At 50.4% G+C, this 22890-nt stretch overlaps 1 protein-coding gene across 1 annotated transcript in view; it reads left to right on the top strand.

The window, feature by feature from the left end:
• Positions 1-22890, top strand: part of LOC128270211 (limbic system-associated membrane protein) — a 70045-nt gene that overhangs the window by 6258 nt on the left and 40897 nt on the right. The window contains exon 2 of the mRNA XM_053007614.1: positions 58-186. Coding sequence (XP_052863574.1) covers positions 58-186 — 129 coding nt within the window. The remainder of the gene's footprint in view (positions 1-57; positions 187-22890) is intronic.

Genomic DNA, 22890 nt, shown 5'->3' with positions numbered 1-22890 from the left:
AACATAGCACAATTATTTGACAAAGTTTCGTTTATGCTCTTTATCCGTGCTCCACAGGCAGCAGCAGTAGTAAGGGCAGCTCCGCGCCAAACAACGGACTAGTGCCCCGGTTTACCTCGCGAGGACACACCTACCGGGCGGTCGTCGGCGATACGCTCGTCCTGCCGTGCGAAGTCGAAAACTTGGGTGAGTGTTGCTATTATTCTTTCCGTCTGCGAAGCACAACATGTTTGGGCATGAAGCGAACAGCAACAAACACACATGTGTGTGTGTGCGCGTATGTGTCACGTGATATCGATTTTTAAATTAAGTTTTTGATGGGACTTCATGACAGCCAAGGATTCCAGCCCTGCCAGTGACATCGGGGACAGCGAAGTGTCGCTTTTTTTCTTGTACTTAGTGTCATAATGAACTCTGAACGGTTATTAACTTCGAGCATGACAAGGACTGCATTGCATTCCCCGCACCGAATGCCTATGCGAATGTCATAGAAACTTTGAGCAGTCCTAAGACCTGTTACCGAGGATTGTAATACTCAAAAGTAGCGACGCTTGCAGGATGGTAGAAGCCTCTACTGAAGATTACAACAATCATTCACTCGAACTATGATTTGAACCGATCGTGTTTTGGTATTACTCAGTCGTCGTTTCGTCCGTCGTTCAGCTGTAAACTAGAAGCAAATCTATTTTTCCCTCAGGAACTTTTACTGACTTATTCTAAATACATTTTCTCCTTGTCCCCCTACTTTTTGGTGCGAAGCAATAATACATAAAATGCTTTCTCGAGATAATTAATTTTCGTATTAATTGTATGGAGTTCCGGAATCCGGAATTGCGGAAAAATTGACCCGCTATACTTCGCAAATTTAAAAGAAATTGGTAAATGATGATCACTACATGGACTTTTGTCTTGTTAATATAAAATGTACGATCTATGACGTGTTGCAGTATCGATTCAGTGAGTCGCTAATTTTTGGTCGAATAATCTTGTTTTAGCCAAAAGTTTCTTTTAAATTCTCAAACGTCACTAGACTTAGACCTACCTCTCATGACCCGCTTCGCTTGAACGTTACCAAATGAATAAATGTCGAAATGGAAGCCAAAATGAAGATCGCTTAAATGCTGCACTTTGCGAGCAATACAGGCAATTTTTTTTTGAAATTGTTTTTCTTTGCTAACAAAAACAAGGCGCAGTTTCGGGGGTGGAAAACGCATTCGACATTCATTCACTTCTGCCAGACAGCCGTGGCCACGCACGCTCGGTTAACCGGCGGCGTACAATCAAAAGGCGGACCGGGCAAATCTCGTGCGTCTCGTTGCTTTAATTTCGTTTTCATCACGCTTTCCGGTTTTCCTACTCTTTAGCCGGACCCATCAGAGCACCTTGTTCGGTCGGGAAGCTGAGTTCACTCCACACTTCCAGTCCACGCTTTCATCTTGTGCCTTTCAGTGTCATTGGGTCGGAAAATTCCACGGCTGGGTCTACAAGTCGTTATGATCAAATAAATGTCCGCGCGCCGCCCGAGGGTTAAGATACTACCGGTAAAATGTGTGTGTGTGTGTGTGTGTGTCTGTGTGTGTGTGTGTGTATGTGTGTAAACACATATGCACGGGTAGCGATAGCGTGTACGCAACGGAGTGATGTAGTATCGCTGCAAAATTTATGTGATGCATGTTGAATGGATGAATAAAATCATAACGACCGTCCGGGAAAAATCCAGATCGGACGAGTAGGAAACAAGTAGTAATCTCTGCATTGCTCCGGGTGAATGGGGGCCCAGTTCTTCACTGAAAACAAAAAGGATTAACAAAAAACGGAAAAACAAACGAGGAGCTGGACAACTTCCGACCGGAAGGTCAACGAAGCTGCCCGTTATGGCACGCGGAAGCATAATTAAAAGAATGGTGAAAAACGCAGCGAATGGCGGCATCTGGAACGTACCTTCCGACCGGACCATTCGGAAAAGTCCGCAAGCCCGAGGCCGAGCTGGGGACCGAGTTTAACGTGCGGCCAAATAAATGCGCGCACCACGGTCATGGGCCGAAGCCTAGCCGGATCGTCTGTGAGCATAAAATTCGATGCAAAATCGGTACATCGGTCCGCTGGCACGAAGCCAGCTGCACCCGTTAACTCCGTCGTTGGCGAAATATAATAAAATCATCAACGCGAACGATTTTGCGGATCAGCGTGCGGTCGACTGGACGACGGATGAGTGTATTTGTGCGAGTGTGTGGGGCCAAGTTTTTTATGCCGCGGCTTCTCGTATCCATTTTTTAACACAAGGCTCGCACTGTGGGTGTTCGTCGTGTTTCTTTGTGTGCCATATGCGAACGAATTCATAGTTATGAAGATGAAAAGTGCCATTCAATCACAACAACCACTACACGACAGCATGCACGTTGGTCATAAAGTGCATAACAACCGTAGGATAATCAATAATTGTTGCAGGACTTCACGCCGTAAAAACAAGCCACCACGGCCAGGAAGCACGGGCAGGAACCCGCACATTTCATGATTTTACCGATTTGTAATTCGCGGGAAAACACGGGCATGATTTGGATGCGACCCGTGGCATGGGGGTTCGCACCACACGCCTAGCAGGGCTTCCACGGCGACATACAGAACCCAAATTAGGCATCGCTCTGGCCGTAAACTTCAAAGAATCGTTGAATAAATTACCACCATTGTCAACGAGTTATTACAACTGTCGGTGGACGGCTTACGCCAATCCGCCCCTGCTCGGAAGCCAGCCATCAACAAGGATCACCAAGGAGCCCGGGTCTCTTGGCCGGCGAACCGGAGCGTGCCCTTTCGCCCCGCGGGCCGCGGGCCGGTGGCTGCTGCTCGAGAAAATCCTTTCGATAAGCCCACAGTTTTTGCGCGACTAAATCACGATAAATTACCACAGGGTCACGATTAATTGCGGACCAACGGGTCTCGGTCTCTCTCACTCTTTCTCACTCTCTCGCTCTCTGTCGGAGCGGGTTCTCGCTACGCGTCGGGCTAAGCTAGCGTCAATTAAGGGGCCTAACTTCTGGGCGAAACTTTGATTTGATTAATGGAATGTGCTGAATTATCCGGCAAATTTCTTATTAATGTCTCGTTTTGTACGCGACGCCTCGTGGCATCCAAACTGCCACTGGCGTCGCCACAAAACAACGTCCTTAACCGATGGGGTGGAAGCCGTGGCCATTTTCTGACAGGAATCAACCCCTTCGGATTTGCATAAGCACCGGAGCAGCAACGTGCCATGCGTCGTCGACAAAAAGTGCATCCCGTTGGATTTCTCAGGCTGCCTGATGAGACAGAAAGAATGATTCCTGTGGATGCTTTGGATTTTCGTTTTTGTTCGACAACGCCATTCGCTGCAAATTGACGTGACGACAGCTCTAGGTACCCCCCCTTTTTGCTTCGGCATTTGCCAACCTGTCTCGTTATCACGGTGCGATCTGGGGAATTGGCCCATGTTGGCACAGACTGTGTGGCGTTCTTTGGAATAAACGTTAAATTAAATTGTACTTTTTATCAGCTTCTGCTACCTGTGAGCCTGTCTAGACACGGTTCGTGCCGGTAGTGAGTGCGTGAGCAGAGCGGAACGCAAAAAGAGTTGACCCCGTCGACCGTGTAGCGTGTTGGCATGACCAATTCCTATCCTGCGACGCCGAAATAGAACTTTTGTTTTCAGTTGTTTCCGTGTTTCGTAAAATTCCCACCAAAGATCACGCAAAGAGAAAACCTTTCTGGTTCAAGAAAGTGAAACGACAAGGCCCAAAAACGGAACACAAAAAGGGCGAAGTGCTTGATTTGTTTCTGATTAATATTGAGCAAACTTTGAACGGTGCCGATGATTCGTTTGGCCCGGATTTTCTCATCCTTTGTGCCCCGAAAAGAACACCCAGCCACCCCGAAGGCCACCGTGTGCGTGTGTGTGTGAGTGCCTCCCCAGCACAGTCGTACATCTTCGCTTTCTCGGGCAACGGAAAAAATACGGCAAATTGATAGTCCCCGTCGGCATTATCTCGCTTGTTCCACCATAAATATTGACGGCTTTCCGGGCCCCGTAGGCTTCGGTAAGGTCGACGCAGGACGAAGAAAAAGAAAACAGCGACCAACGTTTGACGCTGCCCTCGTCGGAATCGACGTGACACGGGTTCCGAGCATCGGAGCAACCGTAAACACTAACGACCGGAGAGTGTCCCCAAAAAGTATAAAATAAAAACCATCATTGAAGATCCCTTTATGTTGGCGGAGCAGTCCCGTTCGCCCCGGAACCGGATGCGGCTAATCTGTTTACACTCGATTCTGATTTATTCTCGATGTGTCCCCCGGTGACGGTGGATGGTTTGTTTTTAAATCATGAGCTCTAGATGCAATCGTCGTCGTCGTGGTTGTTGGAGGTTTCGGGCCTCCGGGCGCTCTCCGGGGTCATGTTTATGCGCGCAGCCCAGTGACAAATGGTGTCCTCGGGAAGGTCCTCGAAACCTTTAATGGCTTGCGGACACTTTATGGAAGCGTGCGTGACGCCGGACCGTAAACACAGGACCCGTGTTGGCTTAAGCGGAAGCAAATCATCATACACTCGGCTCCCATTCATCATCATTCAAATGTGAGTATGTACCAGACTTCACGGACCATGTGCGGCCTCGTGAGAGAACTTGAAATGTGTTTCCGCCGGTTCATGTTTGAGAACAAAACAAAACGGGGCAACCAGCACTTTGGCGTTACGACCCCGCGTAGTTACTTTCATCTTCTGACAGCCGTTGAAAGCAAGCGCATTTAGAAGGAGGTTCACCGAAACGCTTCGGATTTCCATTGAGCGGCTACACTAAACGAGATGGCGCCCACATTTCTCTTGCTGCTAAATCTGTCATAAACTCAAGCGCTGGAAATGGCTCAACCGGAAGTCCGTTTGTGTGTGTGTGAAGCAATAAAAAAGACATATCGTTACACGACCAATTGAAAATACGCCACGTAAACAGCGTCACCGTTGGTGTCATTAAATCATGAAAATCACATCAAAACCTCGAATTGCAACAATCGTAGTAATCAATGAAATCACACTTCATCATATCATCCCCTCGCCGCTCGCTGTCTGACTCCTTTTCTCTCTCTCTTTCTCTCTGCATCTCGCCACAGCCACCTCTGTTTACCGGCGAGTATTAAAATTCAATTGCCAACACACGCAGGATCTGTTACTAATTACGGGTCGCGATAATTTTTCGGTTCCTTTCTTCGCGCCGTTCCGGCGTCCACGTTCCACGCACGCCAAATGGAAGCCACAAAAGCACTAAAAATACATTAAAAGCGAGCGAAACAGAGGAGTTCCGAGAGGATCGGGTTCGCGATTGGCCGCAGTAATCAAGCGCCGGTACTGGGGCGCCGCGGCGCCGTAATTAGTGGAGCAACGTAATGATTAATTATCCTTTGCGACGACTTTCGTCGCTCTATTGTTTCGGTTTGGCTATGGCAGGCGCCGAACGGTAGCAGGACGTGTGGGGCCGACCAGTGCAAAGGACACTCGCGGGCTCGGCTGTAATTAAATACGCTGGCCGGGCGAGGATTAAACGACAGCACGCGTGGCTGCCGGGGCAAAAACCCCGGAGCACAACACCTGGAGCGATGAAAGATGACTTCGAAGTGGCGAGCCCCGACCGGATGGGCTCGAGTTTTACAATTAAATGTGTATGATGTGTGCCCGAACAATGCGAAGTTACGGTGCAATTGGTAGAATGCACCATGAATAACTAATACCGGCCACGTGGCAGTGCAGTCCCTTTCGCAGGGACATTTTTAAGTTGATTAACTTTGCCGGACTCTCGCACGCCTCGCATGAATAGTGCAATGCCAGCTCGAGGCCGAAAGGACGGTTCCGCTCAAGTAGTATTTTCTTCGACCAGAATCCTGTTTCTCCCCCGGCCAACAATGGGTAAAACCTAGGCTTGAGTTTCAGGGTGTCGCAGGCCCAAGCTTTTCGCAGACGATCGATTTTCTGCCCACGGCCCACTTCTCCGGTCCGATTGGGCCGGCGAAAGGACAACACGAACGCCGCCTTTCGGAGTGCAATACATCAAATGCGCTGCACACGCGACTAAATTCCACGCCATTAATTCGTTTTACTGCGATTTGGCAGTGTGTGGTTTTTCCGGGCGACTCATTTGCATCGACAGAGCATGAAACGTGGCGCACTGGACTGGAGCGTGCCCTGGAGCTAGAGAGCCATTCTGTGGCCTGGGGAAGTAAACGCCCCAAAAAGCAGCCCACCGGCGGCGGTGACGACGGCGGCGTCGGCGGCGGCGGCGGCGGCGACGACGGCACGACACCGGGCGATGGCCAAGGATAAAGCGGGATTTTATGTTGCTCGCTTCCGACGCGCACTGTGCAGTAAATGTAATTTTTTGCAATTTGTGCATTCCACCCTCGCGCGCGAATCGCGGTTGTCTGCGTGGGAAAAGCTTTTATCTTTCGTCTTCTTTTGCGCTTCGCAGTTTCAGCCTTCTGCCGGGGGTGGCTAAAGTGAAAACGCGTTTTTGTGCTTCTTCGGTAATAAAAACGGCGGCCCGTTTGGTGCGGTTTCAGTTTAGTGGCGCTTTGGAACAGTTTAACAAATTTCGTTAGCGAACCATTCACGCGTTCCGTTTCGCCGTTATGTGCGGATGGGTGCAGATTGTTGTTTTCTCTCTTTTGCACCGCGGGCCGCATATTTTGCTGCCATCTAGTGACTTTTTTTTGGTGGGCTTCAGACACTATTTTCACGATTATGAAACACAAATCGGTGCGAACAAGGTGGAAAAATTGGGACTTTTTTGTGATATGATTTGAAGGTTGGTTCGGGGCGGATTGCTTAATTTTCCAGGTGATTCGTTTATGTCTATTAAATTTACTATTTTCTCGCTGAAGTGTGCGCTTTTGTGCATTGTTCTTCAGAGCTTAAAATACTACTGGGGAGGGAATAAAAACACAAAGAATATTAAATAATGATGCGAGTGAGTCGGTTAAAGTTGAACACTTGGACCCTTTCGTGCATTGGTGGATTCATTTGCCGGAGAATAGTATCATTTTGCGTGCTGGTGGCCTGATTTGGGAAACGAAACCACCCTTTTTTACCTTCAAGCGAGAAAATCAACTAATTTCGTATAAAAAATTAACGTTCCCACGGCAAAACTCGCCCATAGTTGGGTCGTGGTGGTAACGGGAAAGTAAAAGGTGTCGAAGATGTGGGATTTGGTTCGATGGTTTTGGGGCCAGTAACCACAGCAGAATGTGTGTTGCTCCGGTGAGGGTTACACTTAAGTCGCTCGATGAGCGCCTCTGACCAAAGCCTGCCCAAGCACTTAATGGCGTCAAACGATCCGGAAACGAATTATGTACGGCTGCCGGGTTTTGTGCCGGGACTGTTGTGGTGTCAATCGTCAAGCTCCATCGATGCTCACGATCCTTATTGGCCATCCCGCTCACGTCCGAGTGCGGAGACAAAAAGGGATTTACATGAACCGCCGTTAAATACCGCCGTTCGATTCGACAACGGCCCGTGCCCGTGCCGGGTGTGGTAAGACACCCGAAGAGAACCGGAGCATAGCCGGAAGCGTGGCGAGTGGTTGTAGAATCGCACCGTCAGCAGAAACGGTGGCCGAAAGCACACTCCGATCACTCCGGTGCTTTTTGTGTGAGCGCGCGCGTGTGTGTGTGTGTGTGTGTGTGTGTGTGTGTGTGTGTGTGCAAAGTCAGCGCATTTGTCCGCATCATTCTCACACTGGACACTGGGCCGACCATTATTGGGCCGAGAGAGAAAAAAGGCTCCCCCCATCCCATCAGAGTATCCGTCAGTGTGTTCTGGTTTTGCTGCGGAAGTGTCGTCCTGTCCATGACAGGCTCCTGGACGGCGCCGGGGCGTCATTACTGAAACAACAGGTATCACACCGGAACGCAAATCCGAAACGATGGCCTCGGCCGACCGGCCATAATCCATCCTTCCGGCGGTCGGCGGTGACGCCGTTTTATGGGGCCACCATCGTTGCAAGCATTCGAGCCCAATACGACCGGAACTGCTCCACGCGGTTGCCGTACGAGTGACGCACGGACACCGAACGGTGAAAAAGTTAAACGCTGTTCACCGTATCGTCACGAAAGTGGTGACCAGCTAAACGCTTGGCGTGCCTCGGTCATTGCTTACCTTGGGGTCGCACCGTCATCGCCGTCATGATCCGGTTGACATGTGAAGAAGAATTACAGCTCACTGTTCCAGTGCGTTGATGGAAGACTTCCATCATTGCTTTTTAGGAGGCCAAACCGATTAGAATTATATGAGAATCAATTATATGCAAATGGTCCTGTGGCCCCATTGCGAATGTACTGGCGTTCTCGGCTTTTAAAGCCTTTTAGCGTAACAGCAAAAAATGGTTCATAGTCAGTCCAGTCTATACCCGTAACAGAATCAATTCAAGTTGCTACATCAATCACTTGCCACTTCTTCGAAGCATAGACATAAAGTTGAGTAATTCTTTTGATCTATTACTTTTAAATAAAACTCTTAAATAATAGAAATGCTAGAAATAGATTTTTTCCCATCCTTTCTGGAACCTTTCTGGTCCCCGATTTCGTGTCAAGTATGTTTTCGAACATGCGATGCGGAAGCTGCAGAAAATTATAAGCTTTGCTTCTTCGAAGGTCACACGGTCAATGCGGACGTGTTTTGTACAAGAACCAAGAACCTTGCTCAAAACACAGCGAAGAGAACAGCGCGGCGGCTAGCTCCGGCTCCACTCCAGACGTGACTGTCCTCGACGGGTCCGAGAAAACGCTTGCCGGTTCGCGGAACCATCCTCGTCGTCGGAGCCATAAGTGTGATTTTAATCGTTTACCATTTATCATCGGAACCTGCGAGTGTCGTTTCGGGGTTTTGGACGCGACTTCGGGTCCCGGGTTTACGGGTAGACAGGCAACATATACACGCAAAAAAATCATAAACATCCCCACTTGATACCGCTTAAGAGACGCTTGCCACATGGCGAAGCGATGGCTACGGACCCGGTCTGTCGACAGGGCTTGGGCTCCAGTGTGGCTGAAGGAAGTCGGAAATTAATCCGCCGTCCGCCCTGGGTCCGCCGTGAGATGGTCCAACGAGCCGGCCGTTTAGAAGGCAAATGAAACGCCACCAACGCAAACGGCGACGCCTCGAGCAAACGCCTTCGGAAGGGTTTGGCGTTGGCGCAAAGATTCCGCGAAGCAGCATGATTTATGTGGCCGGCCGGGTGTGGAGGGTGTGCCGGCGGCCAATATGCACGGTACGGGGATATTAGTCTGGAAAAATTACGCAAGAAGAGCGATCGCTCATCCATCCATCCGTCTATCGTGCCCCCCGGCCGGCCGAATCGATGTAATACGTGGCCGTATGTGTTTGCTTGCGCTTCCACCAGACACACATACACACGCACAGGCACGGATTGCACGCGTTCGGGTCCGTGCCACCGGAATTCCAAAGCAGTTCTCGTGCGCTCGTCGACGCACTCGCCCCAAAGTTCGCCGGAATCTCGCGAACTTAATATATAAATAATGATGATAAACGACGAGAGTTTTCAGCCCACCGCGTGCAGGGGAGTGTGTTTCCTCTCCACACACACACACACACCGTCCCCCCGGAAACACCCACCCATCGGAGGCCATCGGCCCGCCGCCGGCACTGGTATTACGATTTTTGGCATATTACTCCTGCTCACGGCCCAAGAGCACCTTTCGGCACTGGTTCGTCCGCGTTTTCGTGTTTTCTTTTTTTTTTCGTTAGTTTCGCCGTGTGCCGTCCTGTGTCCTTACGGCCTGCCCCGATCGACAGAGCGACCCACGGCAGGACGGTTGGCTATCGCGACGGAAATGTTTTTCCGATGATTTATGAACCGAAATTGTAAAGTTTCGCTTTACCGCCCGCCAGAGGGCACCACTTTGGCCGACGGTGGCGGCGGAAATGGTATTCGTTTTATTTTTTCCTGACCCCCTCGCCCCGGTCACGGTTAATGAGAGAATCGAGACGCCGGCCGTCTTGCGCCGCCGGCAAGGTGTTGCCGGTGGCCGTCGAATGTCGTCAGAGTCAGCAAAGGCCGCCCTCCCGAAATGATGAAGTCGAAAGTAAGGTCGTTCTCTTTCTCAGTCTCTCGCTCGGTTCGTTTGATGTGATTGTCGTGTGGCGGTTGTGGTTTGACGCTCACGCAACGCACAAAGAACGACAAGTTTCTAGTATGTTGCCCACAGGGCGCCCCAGGACTCCGTGGTTCCCGTTTTGGCTGTCAGATTGGCGATAGCACGATACGGTGGTTGATTTTATTGTCCACGTGGCCACGGGAAGGGAAATGATACCTTTCCGGCGGCGCCGGCGGCGGCCACCGGAAGCAGGTCGGTGGTCATTTCTTTTATCATTAGGAAATGACATGGAAACGAAACCAAAACCAAATCGTAATCCAAATAAAGGCCGCCCGACAGCAGCAGCGCGGCAGTTGACTAATATTCCTGTCACGCACCTTGGCTTTTTTCCATTTCCGCTTTCCACGAAGCCACCCACTCGCATGACCACACAGGGGGAGGGGGCGGGTGGCAGGAGGCGATGAGTTCTGGATGATAATCTACACGTCGGCCATTCGGCGTAGTATTTTATGTGACTCCGAGTCTTTGTGTGACTGCGTGGCAACGCATTTCGGTGGCCAAAAGGAGCGAAACATATTTTTTCACACAATTCAACAAATTAGGATTACTTCGTGCGGGGCCAGGAACGGTTCGGTTCGTCTTACTTTCGTTTGTTTTTTTTTTCGGTCCGCCGACTGCGATAACATCGCAGAAAGCGCAACGGCACGCAAATGGCGTGTATTTAAAATATATTTCTTTCAATTTATTATTCACCACTACGCGGGCCACAAAGGCTCGGGGCTCGTGGCTCAGAAGGGGCCCTCCACTGAGAAACAAACGGTGAGAGCGTGTTTTATGTCTCCAGCCGCCTGCGAACGATTACTTGCTCGGGGATCTTTCGGGCGCGAGCCCACCATTTACGGCAGCTGTCGTCGTGGATGGATGTCGCAGGTAACGACACAGACTAGGCGATGCCATTTGGGAGGCCTGGCGTCTTCCGGGTTCAGTGGACCTGGTGCCACCACATATGCGAGCATAAATCGATCGGACTGCGAGCGAACTTCGTTCATTTATCACAAACGTACGCCGAGTGATGTTGGTGTATGGCTTGCTCGCGTCCAACCCTAGAAGAGTCGCCCATCATCCTGCGACGTACGAGGACGCGCCTCTTGTGGTGAAGCAAACTATGAAGCGGCTGCGTGTGGTTCTTTCTGCATTGAAACGATTCATCCAGTAATTGCTTTTCCGTTGAGCCACGTAAAGTAGATCCTCAAAGCTGACCGCCAGATGTCTCCGACTAGCGTGACCACATCACCGTCGTGATGTCGCAGATTCGAAACAGGAGAAGCGACCACAGACCTGTGCGACCGCGATGTTCGATTACTAAGAGATTTAAACCATCCTGAAGCTTGAACATAAAGATGCGTGTATGAGGAAGACAAGTCGAAGGCAGCGAGCTGTGAGCATTGTTTCGATTACTTTATCATCATTAGCTACATTAAGCGAAGAAAAAAATCACACTAAACGTCAAAAGTCTAAGAAAATCGATAAAAGTTTAACAAAATCTATGCAAAAATGACCCCCAAGATATGAAGAAAAAGTCTCACAACTTTTTTCGGGAACAATCCAAAGATTGTGGAAACATTTCTATCTAGGCCACCCAAAGGTCCCAGTGTGCAGTGGCTAAGATTACCTTTCCAATCTTAAGTAGGGTCCTGAATAGCAGAGCTCTTTCGAGTGTTCTCAAACTTGTCTCAAATTGAGTATTACTGAGCGGACCAATCAAAGATCCTCTTCAAAGGTAAAAGAGACCTCTGTGGCAAAACTATTTCTTGTCCTGGGAACTTGTTGATTTTGGCAAAAAAAATTCACTGACACCCCGACGCGCATGTTAGCACAGTGACGAATGAATCTGTACTCAAGAATCGGTTGGTCTAGACAAGACAAACTCAATCAAAATACGATTTTGGGTTGTTTTTTGTGGCCTTCTGCAAAAAAAAACCGTACCGGACGGCAACGATGTCCTCTCGTCGTGTGTCTTGGCACTCGGATGTTTTTTTTGTCCCCCATCCTTACGGAAAACTGTTTACTGAGGCAGCATTACCGAAGGCTCGCACTCCTGGGTCCCCGAGGATCATCAATCCGCAACCGGACAGCAGTGCTGGTGACAGCTTTCAGTAGCCGCTCCCGGACCGGGCCGGACCCAGGCATCATGAGTGAAAAGTGATGGGCCACAGGACGAGAGCGCGTTGGCCACAATCGGGTCCCCGCGGTGTGCCTGCGGGGCTACCGGTGTCGGTTGCTTTTTTTCCCGCACCGGTAAGACCACAGGTAGTAGCTTCACAAAATTTGTCACATCCACCGGTACTCCGGATCGATTCCCGGTTTTTTTTCTTCGCTCCATCCTTTCCACGGCATGCCAAAACGAGCGCGCCTAATGGATTCTCGGCCTGGCACGGATACTGCATCCGTATCCCTGTGCCGGACGTTGGTGTGTCTGCTGGGCAGAGGGCAGAGCGCCCAGAGAAAAAAAATGCCTCAAGGACACTAAGACACCGACCGCAAAAGAGGAGACACGTGGCAAAATTAATGACAGTTTAATCACGAAATAATTACAGTTTCATTTCTTTCTCTCTCTCTCTCTCTGTCTCGCGCTGCGCCCGCGAATCCTGCAAAGTGTCGCTCCGGGGAAAACGGAAATGTAATGGTAGATGTGCGTGTGTTTGTGTGTGTGATTGGAATCCATTTCTCGTCGAAATCAATTTAACGAAACGCGAAAAAGGCACACACACACGTACACACGAAAGTGAAAAGCTTGTGGCACAGGTCACCGGAAGTGAGGATCGACAAAATGTGCGCGGACGGGAGCGAAACGGATACAGACGGATTTCAATTTGCTGCCATTACACCGCGCGCAAACCGGGGTTTAATTGTTTCCGAGTCCTTGTGCGACGGGTAAATGGCAAAGCGATGCCGGATTGATTTCTTGCATTCACTGTCACTCGGAAACGGCGGGCACGGACGGGTAGTGTCACTGGTGCGAAAGGTGCGCTCGGTTATGGCTGCGCCTCAGAAGAACAAAAAGCAGGTCCAAGTCTAACTCAGGCGCTTCTGGAACGAACCAAAGTAATTAATTTCCTCTCCGGGAAACACCGGACCGGGTGTTCTTCATCATCTCTGCCAAGACCGGGCACCGTCGATGGGTGAGCATTAATGATCGTACTTTGGCGCCGGAAGCAGCTCGAAGCGATCGGTACTTTCCATTCCGAAAGCCGGTCCTGTCCGGTTTGGCTAGCGAAAAATCAACATCATCAAACAGGTTTGTTTGCCATTTTTTGTGGATTTCTGAAAAAAATGTAATTTTACCCACTGCTTTCGAGTAGCGTGGACAGGACGATAATGCTGGTCCTGCGCCAAGAGATTTATTTATATATTCCTTTCGCGGGGCGCAATCGAAAAACAATGTCCTCGGGCACTGCGGCAAATTCTTCATTCCCGATTCACACCAAAGGAACCCACGACGCACGCTTGAAACGCACCTTGGAAACCAAGAAAACGCGAACCCTTCCGGATTCGATAGTCGGGCTGAGCGGAAGTATTGCTCGCACCTTATTAACTGGCGCAAAACCCTAGTCCTTGCGGCCGCGGTTCCCCGAGTTCCTCCCCTGTAAGCCCGGCAACAAAACTTTTCACAAAACGCCATCGGAGCCACGGCGCCGAACGGCCGGAAAGAAGAATCGAATCGTGTCGGTGGAAGGTGTCCGTGGTCGCGGCGAAGGAAGAGTTCACGGGTCGTTTGGTCAGCCCTTGCCAGAATGCAGGCTCGGGATCTCGGGTGGAGGTGGGCCGGCCCATCGGCACGTCGGCAAAGTTTGTTTACGCCCGTCGGCCGGCCTGCCACCGGCTAAGCGGCTTAAGAAGACGTTTATCCAAAGCTATTTTTAATGAAACCGGAAGTGGCCGACGACTTCCGGTACGACTTCCGCGACGCAGGCTCCGTTCCGTGGGCTAAGTTGTTTAAGAAAGTTAAAGCCCCCGGAGAGCCGGAGTTTGAGGCAAAAGCGGAGAGATGAAATGTATTCACGGTTCCGGGCCTCCGGATGTCTTTCCTTGGCGCCGTGTTCTCGACCCGTGAGTGGGCTCGGGGAAAAGTCGCGGAAAATTCTCCGATTCTTTCATCCATTTGCAGCCAATTTGCGGGATGCACTTAAATCAGCTCTCGCCCAATGAAGCGTGACTATCAGGCAGAGGTCCAGACTGTGATTTCCCGGCCGAAGTTTGTTTTACAAATTTCTCTATCTTCTCCCACGTTCGCTTCTTCTATCTCCCTTTCTCTCTCTTTCCTTGCTGTCCATTCACCCACCGAACACCTGGCCAGAGGGTGGGGAGTAAAAACTCATTATGTTTGAATTTATATCTAGCGCACGAGCCCAAAAAAGGCCTAAAATAAGAAACATCGACACACGTCGCGGTAATTACCACTGCCCCGGGAAGGACCACTGAGCGAGTCCTTGCGAGACGAGAAGCTGGCGGAGGTAAACATGGGGCTCGACACAAACAAAAAAGCGACTATAAAATAAATTCTGGCCACCGTGGGCGTGTTGCGCACCCTCGTCGAAGGACACTCGCCAGGGGAGCAGCTTGCACAAAAAGTTACTCTTGCAGGAAGGACCCATCCGGAACCCTCTTGGCAGATGGGCTTAAGTGTGTGTGTGTGTGTGTGTGTGAGGCAAGGACGCGGAACTTGTTACGATGCCACAACTTGCTCGTTACCCGTGGGACGCTCGTTTGTGCGGGTGCTGTGAAAGGGGTTCCGCAGCACCGGACGGAGGAGACACCGCCGCTGGATGTCCTTTGGCCCTGGTGGCAATCCTTTCCGATCGGTGCCTCGCTGCCCATCTTTGCACCATTCTTCGCTCAGTCTTTAACTGTCGACTTATCCCCGTGGGTTCCTTTTTTTATTTGGTGCGGGAAGCGAATGCGGGAAGTGACGCAGCACCTCCCAATCTGAGCGCGCGCTGCGTGAGGTGGCTTTACTATTCTTTATTTCCGCCACCGGAGTGCGGAGAGGGGGGGAAAAGCACCGTTACACAGGCGGACCTCGGGCGCGGGAAATGAAGCGCTAGAACCCGCGAGACACATGTTCCCGTGTTCATCAGGCGTAAAATTAGTTTTCCCCGTTTTTGTTTCTTGATTTTCTCAGCCATCCTTTCTCAGCCAGGACACCGTCGTCAGCGTTACCATCGTCTTCCCGCCCAGGCCTTCTTCGGCTGCCACTTTATGTGTTGCGTGAGGCTTTTTTTTCTTCGCTCTAAGGCGCTTTTCTTTTAAAGCAAATACCACGGTCCAAGAACTTATAACAATATCGCTCGGGCTCGCCGGCAGAAGGTGTCGAGCGGATAAGTTTAAACCGACTCTGGCCGTCTCTGTGTGTTCGCACCTAGCGCACTATGTGCCAGCGGAGATGCCGGCAGCGGAGGCCACCGCGAGCATATTGTTTTGCGATGTCCCGTCCCTTCAACGGCGCTTTGCGCATATTTTATGCGTTTTGTGATTTGTTTTTGTTCATTTAAATTTAAAAAGCGGGCGAGTTTCGGTAGCGTTCGTGATTTTGCGACTCAATTATGCACTCGTAGTGAGTGGCTTTGTTCGATTTTTCTTCGAAATGCGCATAATTTTGTTCCACAGTTTTCTCTTCTCATTTTAATGATCAATCAAGAGTTTAGCAATACGTAGAGACATTACGAAACAGATAAGAGTTCAACATTTACGCGGTTAGAGCATTTATATTTTTGTAAGAATTGAAGCGCTGCTCAGCAAGGCGTTTCCCAGCGATGTGAAAATGCGGTTGTCGGAAGGAGCCTCAAACCTGCTTCCGATCCCACCAAAAACAGAACAAGGTTTGGCATCCAAGATCTATTAAACTTAGGATTCAAAAAAATCAATCCACTTTTCATCGCTAGTCATACTCGATTGGAGAAATAACCTTCTGTGCCTGACGAGCAGCACTTCACATGTATGGGTTTTCCTTGTGCCTTTCATTCAGTTCCCGTGCCAACCATTTTCCGATCTTCTGGATCTTCACATGGTTTCGTAGGGTGGTGGATTCTTGAGACACATTCAACTGCACTGCGAGTTGTTGCAGCGTTTGGGTGTTATCTTCAGCCAAAAGTTTTTGCACTCCACTCAAAACTCGTTTTTTAATTTTGGAACCACTTACAACACTGCGATTGCCCAAAAACATGCTCGTCGTAAACTTCGTCATGTTTTTGATACGCATCAGTAACAGTTTTTCGTCAAACGCTATCTGCATTTCGCACTTTCGGCACAAAGGTCGAAATGTTCAAACCACAATCACAAACCAAATTTGCTTCGAATATCCGACTGATCTTGGTATTTATTTGGTTGAAAAAATGGAAAAAAGAAACTAAACGAACTTATGCTTACGCAAGAACAGTTGTGACCATTGTCTTCAATCGTTCGCTCCGGCGGTGGAAATCTCCGCCACAAACAATTATCAAGTTGTCGTCCATACGTCAGACACTGGCGCCATTGTGCGCCAGGATCTCGACGCACCAACACGACGAGTGGCGTTTTCAATCAAACTTTACGATTCCACCATGTGTGATTGTCGCCACCGGGTACGTGCGGTAGTTACGCGCCCAAACCGCGAACCAAAAGACTGTCCCACTCCGAACCCCCCTGGAGAAATGCGACGGCTCTCGGGCGAAGCAAATCCCTCGCCACCGGTTGGTGGGTATCCCGCGCTCGCGTTCGTCGACACTTTAGCGTGCAAGCACATTAAAACAAATTTATGCTCCATTTTCGTGCGGCACAAATGGGTGGGCGATTAAAAAATGAATTACTTCAAAGCGATATTTAGCACGGCGCGACCGTGTAGCATAAAAGGAGCGGCGAACTGAGCGCTTAAAGTCGAAAGTGTTGTCGGGTTGGTAGAACCCTGCCGCATGCCACGAGAGCGCTGCTGGAAAGTGGAAAGCAATCCCCCACCGAGACAGTGGGCGATGTTTTTCGTGTCCGCCCGCTTTTTTCTCCTGGCCTTCACGCTTTTCCAAGAAGATCGCCGGCATCACGGCCAAGAACGGATGGTCGAGTGCCACGCGGCACCACCGAAGGGGTGTAAGAAATCGGAGTCAATTACGATAGCGACTTAGAAAACGGACGAGAAAGATTTACTGCATCGGCGCATGCAAACCGTGGGCCGCGGGTTTTCCGAGTGGAAATTTTACCACTTTTTCTCTTGTCGCCAGGGGGACGAAGGTGCTTTACGACGCATAAACCCTTTCGCAGTGGAGCGCCCCGTTGCGCGCTGTGGCTCACCGTTGAAGGTTTCGCGCGAGAAGTTACGTAGCCGGGACGGACTCGGGCCGTGATAACTCAATCGCTTCTTAATTTGCTTTCCCAAGTCGTGGCAGCAGATACTTTTTGCTCCCCGTAATCGCGAGAAGAAGAATTAAAGATAAGTCTCCAACATTAATCGGCAAATGGATGGCTCGGGAGCTGGACTGGAGATGAAAGTTGTCGCCGCGTTCGCAGTTTTAAAGGTTGACGCAATCGGTGCGCAATTTAATTTCTTTTCAAGAAAAGGCCAGAAATGCGAAAACGGAACAGTCGTGTGCCTGCGCTCGAACACCCATCTGTGTTGCTGTGGACCATTTCACAGCCAATAAATCATGACCAATCATAATGTCTGCCTGGCCCTTAACGTGCTCGGCAAAAAAGGGGCCCGGGCGAGCCAAAGGGACTGCTGATACCGAGTAGGGGTCACATGGGCCCAACCCGCTCGCTGCTGCCTCGTGCAAAGGGCCGACCCATGCAAAGGATTGGATTACTAACCCCAATAAACTATAAATATTGACCATTTGAGTTTTCTCCGCAGCTGTAGCTGGGGTTCGTGGCACCTTCTCGCATGCTTCCGTTCCGTTGGCCCCCGAAGGGTTTCCCGATCGGAAGAAGGTTTCCACAACAATCCTGCATCGCATCGGAGTACTTTTTTATCGTCCCCTTGGTTACCTTTAACGTGTTCCTGATCCCCTCCGGGTCCGGTTCCGGGTCCGGGCTCGGCCCCGGCCCTGGAAACCTTAACGAAGATAAGGTGTCGTACATAAATCATTGCATAACCCCTTGCCGGTGAGCTTGTTTTAGGCGTACAATTTATCTACTTGTTTGGCTGCAAACCGGAGAGATATGGGAGCCGAGTGCGTAACAACTCCCACCGGGCGTCGATGGGCCCGTACCAGGATTGTGTCGTGCACAAATTAATAGATATTCAGGGCACTGTAAGACAGGGAGAGTTCGATTAGCGCAAAAAGAAACGGTAAATTAAGATTTTTTATCAGAACACTTGATAATTTCTTATTTTTATGCTGTTTTTATGTTTACTATTATGTAAATGGAAATGGAATGAAGGGAAATGGGAATTATGGACGCCTAATGGATCGTGAATAACTGAGCTGAATAATTGATCAAATAATGCAATACGCAACTCACAACACACACGCCCAACAAATCAAAAGGAATGGATTGTATGACCGGGTAAATATTTTAACTCTAGCCCCCCCCTAGAGAAGGGTCTCGGAGGCTGCCTTCACCGCTGGCATGGCTTTTATTGTCGTCATATTTGTTTTCGCCATTACTCAGGAATTTGCAAACATACTCCGCCCGATGCGCCGATCTTTCTCCGGGAATGGGATGCCACACTGTCACACGCCAGTGCTAGGCCCCACGAGGGGCCACTCGGCAATCAAGGAATGCAATTTCTCGGAAGAGGTCGGTGTTGTAAGACATTCTCCGCACTACCGCTGTCCACACCGGCATAAGCCTGCGTCGTTGCCTTTGCCAACTAATCAGTCGACCCCTGCCATCGTCTTCGGAGGTCCCGGAAGAACGCTGACCGTCGGTCCACCGACGATGGCCAGAGGTACAAGTTCAACATGCAATCTAATTAAAGAAGTTGCTGGCCAACACAACTTTCCTACACCTCATTGTTTTATCTCAGGTAGGCAGGGCTGTTTGCATGCTGGCCATCGACTGGCTGACAGCAAAACATATTTTTGGTTTCTTCAGGGTTGCCGATACGCCTCCAAACTGATTAATTATGAGAAGTATAAGTTGAAATGCAAACCCCTGGCCCTAGTACGGAGGCCGGAAAGTTACGCAAGTTCTAAAGTTCCGAGCCCTGCCCAGAACGGTTGGTTGAGATTCAAAGTTATTTCTAACCATTAACCAGCGGCGCGCTCGTAAGCACTTTCTTGTCACTCCCGGGTGGGAGTGGATAATACCTTGGGTTGTTCCAGTTTACGCAACTACCCGGGCCGGGCCGAAGCAATGGCGTTTCAAAGATTGCGGAGAATGTGTTGGCTTTTGTTTCCACCGCATGCTGTGCTAGAACTGTGCTGCGGCGATCGGCGGTCGGGTTGGAGCTTCCCGCAGTGCTTATCAACACCGAGCGCAGGAAGAAGTCGAATGACTCCGGGCTCTACAGTTAATGTGTGCGTGTGAGTGTGTGGCCGTCTCACACAGAGAGTGGGCCACCCTATTACGTCTTAGGCTCCGAGCGAGGATTAGCAGCTCCCTGGCGGAATCCAGGAATCCTTCCCAGAACCCAGGGCAGACGAAACACGCTTCGGCATGAATTCGATTTCGTCGTCGAGTCGGGTTTGTGTTGTAGATAAATTTTCGCAGCTCGCTGGATGTCTTGCATAATGTTCGGACTAACCGGAGCCAACTTTCCCATCCCGAGACCGGCCGAAGAATTCCACCGACCGCACAAAGCTTGCCGAGAACCGAGAGTCGTCGCAGGAATGTCTGTTTGATCAGACTCTAATCAATGGTCGGTCTCTCTCTCTCTCTCTCGCTCGCCAGCCAGCCCGGCTCAGGGCAGGACGCCATCCGATTAGTGTCTCTGGTTCCGTGTGGGCTGAAATGTGTGCAGACGGGTAGGGCTCCATAAATATGGCCATCAATCGAGCATGAAAAGCCTTGCTTTTCAGATGCGGATCAATGCGTGTCGATACCCGTGAAAGATTTACGAGTACACCACGAAACCGGAGCGAACCCGATGCGGAACCGGGCTCTCATCATGGGAAATGACTGTCAAAGACCTCCGGTGTCCGATCGCCTCGAACGCCCTGGATGCCTAATTTTCGTCCGCAATATCGGTCGCCCCGTGGCAGGGTGCTTCGTCATCAGGCGGGAATGAAGTTCTCGGATGCGTGATGAATGTCCGATCTGCGACGACGTCTGCGGTCAGCTGTGGCCGGAAGTCCGAAGATTGGAAAGGATAAAAGTTTGCCCCCCCCACACACGTCCCGTTCCACCGTTCTCCGTGGACACATTCGATTCAATCAAACAAACCGGATAAATATCTTCGGTCAAGCTGAAGGACACCGTGTGCCACGCGAAAGTTCGGTGCTCCGAGTGCGCTGGTTGCGGAACTCAATCGAGCGTCGGCCGGTGAAAGCAGAGTGACTTGACAAACGTCTAATCGGTGCCAGAAATGGTTAATGGTCGGTGGATGGTTGTGTATTGTTTGATCATTAGCCCGGCATCGGGTCTACCGTTTGGCTACTGTCACTCCTGCAATATTGTATCGACCGTGAGCACCTCCAGCATACGTTTACCACGAGGACATCTAATTTTGTGCAAGTTTCGACAGTTGCTCGTTCCACTACCCGTGCCTGAACTGGATTAGTTTCTCATCTGGCCAGGAAACAAGTCCTCAAAGCCGTAAAAGACCTATGCCAAACAAACGAGTGTTGGGACGCCAGAAAAACCGAAGGCATAAAACTTTTCTAAGGGCAGCGGTCATCATTTGCGGCCAGCTTTACCGGCGCTACCGAGCGTTACCGGGCCCTGGACGAGGATCATCATCGGCCGCTCACATTTGTTGGTGGAGCGAAAGTTTTATTTTCCCCTTTCACACCGGAATGGTGCGGATCCGGTTGGGTTTTTGGGAAGCGCCACACCACGGCGGCGGTTTGAAGTTGTTTGAAGAGCAATTAAATTGTTTCGACTGTTGTTCTTGTAATGTTCCGGTGCTTAGCTTCGCTTTCGGCGGTGGCGATCCGCGCAACATCCGTCTCAAGACTTTACAACCGGAACCGGCCTAAGTTATGGTGTGTTTTGGTGTTGTGGTGTGGTGAGTTTGGAGTTACCGGCGTGGAGTTGTTGCGCTGGCTAAAAGTGTGTGGCCGTTAGGTGAGGCCGAGCAGGTGTAGGCCAGGGATGTTCTCAAAGGAGTCGGCTGTTCCCAGGATTTTACGCCCGTTTCAGGCGTGCCAAGAATGTGGAGCAAAACACCAAATACTTCCTTCAACTTCCATCTGCGGCAGCGAAACGCCAGGTCAAGTTCTTCGGTATCCTCGGTACCATCAAAGAGGGTCTTGCAACGCAGCGTCCTTTGCAGCTGGCAACAATGACTTACTTTCTTAGCATAAAATGAACAATGCATAAACAGATCAAACATGTTTCGCGAAATGCTCGGTGAAGTGCGAGCCGGAAAAGAAAGTGCGGTAACTACAGCTAAAGAAGCCCGGAAACGTGGAACGCGAAGATTATTTTGACAACAAAAGCAGCTTTTCGATTGCTCCGGTGCCGATCACGTGCGCGACGGGAGAACGGAAAGGGTCCGCCCGTTGCTGGGCAGCGCATTGGAAGGAAGGCAGAAAGTTGCTTTTGTGCAAAATTGGCAAGTCAGCCACTGGATTTCTGGTTTTTCTGCCAGTCCCGCCCCACGCGCCATTTTATTATTATCTTTTTTTCCCCACGCCCGCCGCTGCTGCTGCTTCCCGTTCGGCCCCGGCCGGATCGCTTTATTTTCAAAATGGAAACTTTTCCAATTTTCTGTCGAATCATAATTTTCCAGTAATTTGGTCGAAAAGTTCCGGTTCGGGAAAACTGTTTCCAGCGCCCAACGATTGCGCACACCACGCCTTCCGCTACAAGGATGCTCCCCTGTCTGTGGATGCATCTGCCAAGCGAGAGCCCGAGAAGCACGCCGCTTCGCCACGGCCCGCCCCGAAGCCGCAATCAAAAGCCAGGCAATGCTTTAAGGATAAGAGGAATTAGTGCAGCGTGATTTGAGTTCAACCCCGATACGTACGTGGGCCCCTTGGATCGTCGGTGCCCAGGCCAGAAAGGACACGGACCACAAAAAAGAAAGCCCGGAACCCGGTAACTTCAGCAACGACGACGACGACGACAAATGGCACCCAGTGTCACCTCGCCCCACTGGAAACCACAAAAAGCCGAACACAAAACCACGAATGGCAATCTGCCGGTGGGCCCCGGGCGGATTTTCGGAGGGGGCAGGACAGCTGGTCCGTGGTCCACCAACCCTATGGTTCACAGTTTCTTCTGCATTCGATCCGTGGCGGAGCAACGGGACATTCGGCAGCGAGCCGGGAATTGGAAATGGAAATGCATTCCTCTTCCATCGCTCTAAAACCGAGCCCCCGTGACGGTCCCCTGGTCGCAGCAGGCGCCTGAACTATATGAACGGACGAAGGTGCCGAGTTCGCTGGGATCTGGGTTTTTTTGTCATTTTTTGTTGGATTTTCTTTTATCTGACCAAACCGTAGAATTGTGGGAACAAAGCTTGAGGCAATCTATTGGTCCCAACTTAATAATCCTTGTTTGTGGATGCCAACCGTCGCACGTTTATGGATGAATCTTTTTTTCCTCTCCTCGTTCATTGGTCATTTCACACAATTGTCACATTTTTAACGAAACTCTTCGCTTACTGGTGGCGTGGAGAGTTGT

The sequence above is a fragment of the Anopheles cruzii genome, chromosome 3 (assembly GCF_943734635.1).
Source record: "Anopheles cruzii chromosome 3, idAnoCruzAS_RS32_06, whole genome shotgun sequence".
Classification (NCBI taxonomy): Eukaryota; Metazoa; Arthropoda; class Insecta; order Diptera; family Culicidae; genus Anopheles; species Anopheles cruzii.
The sequence above is the reverse complement of the archived record's forward strand: the minus strand, read 5'-3'. Positions and strand labels throughout refer to the sequence as shown.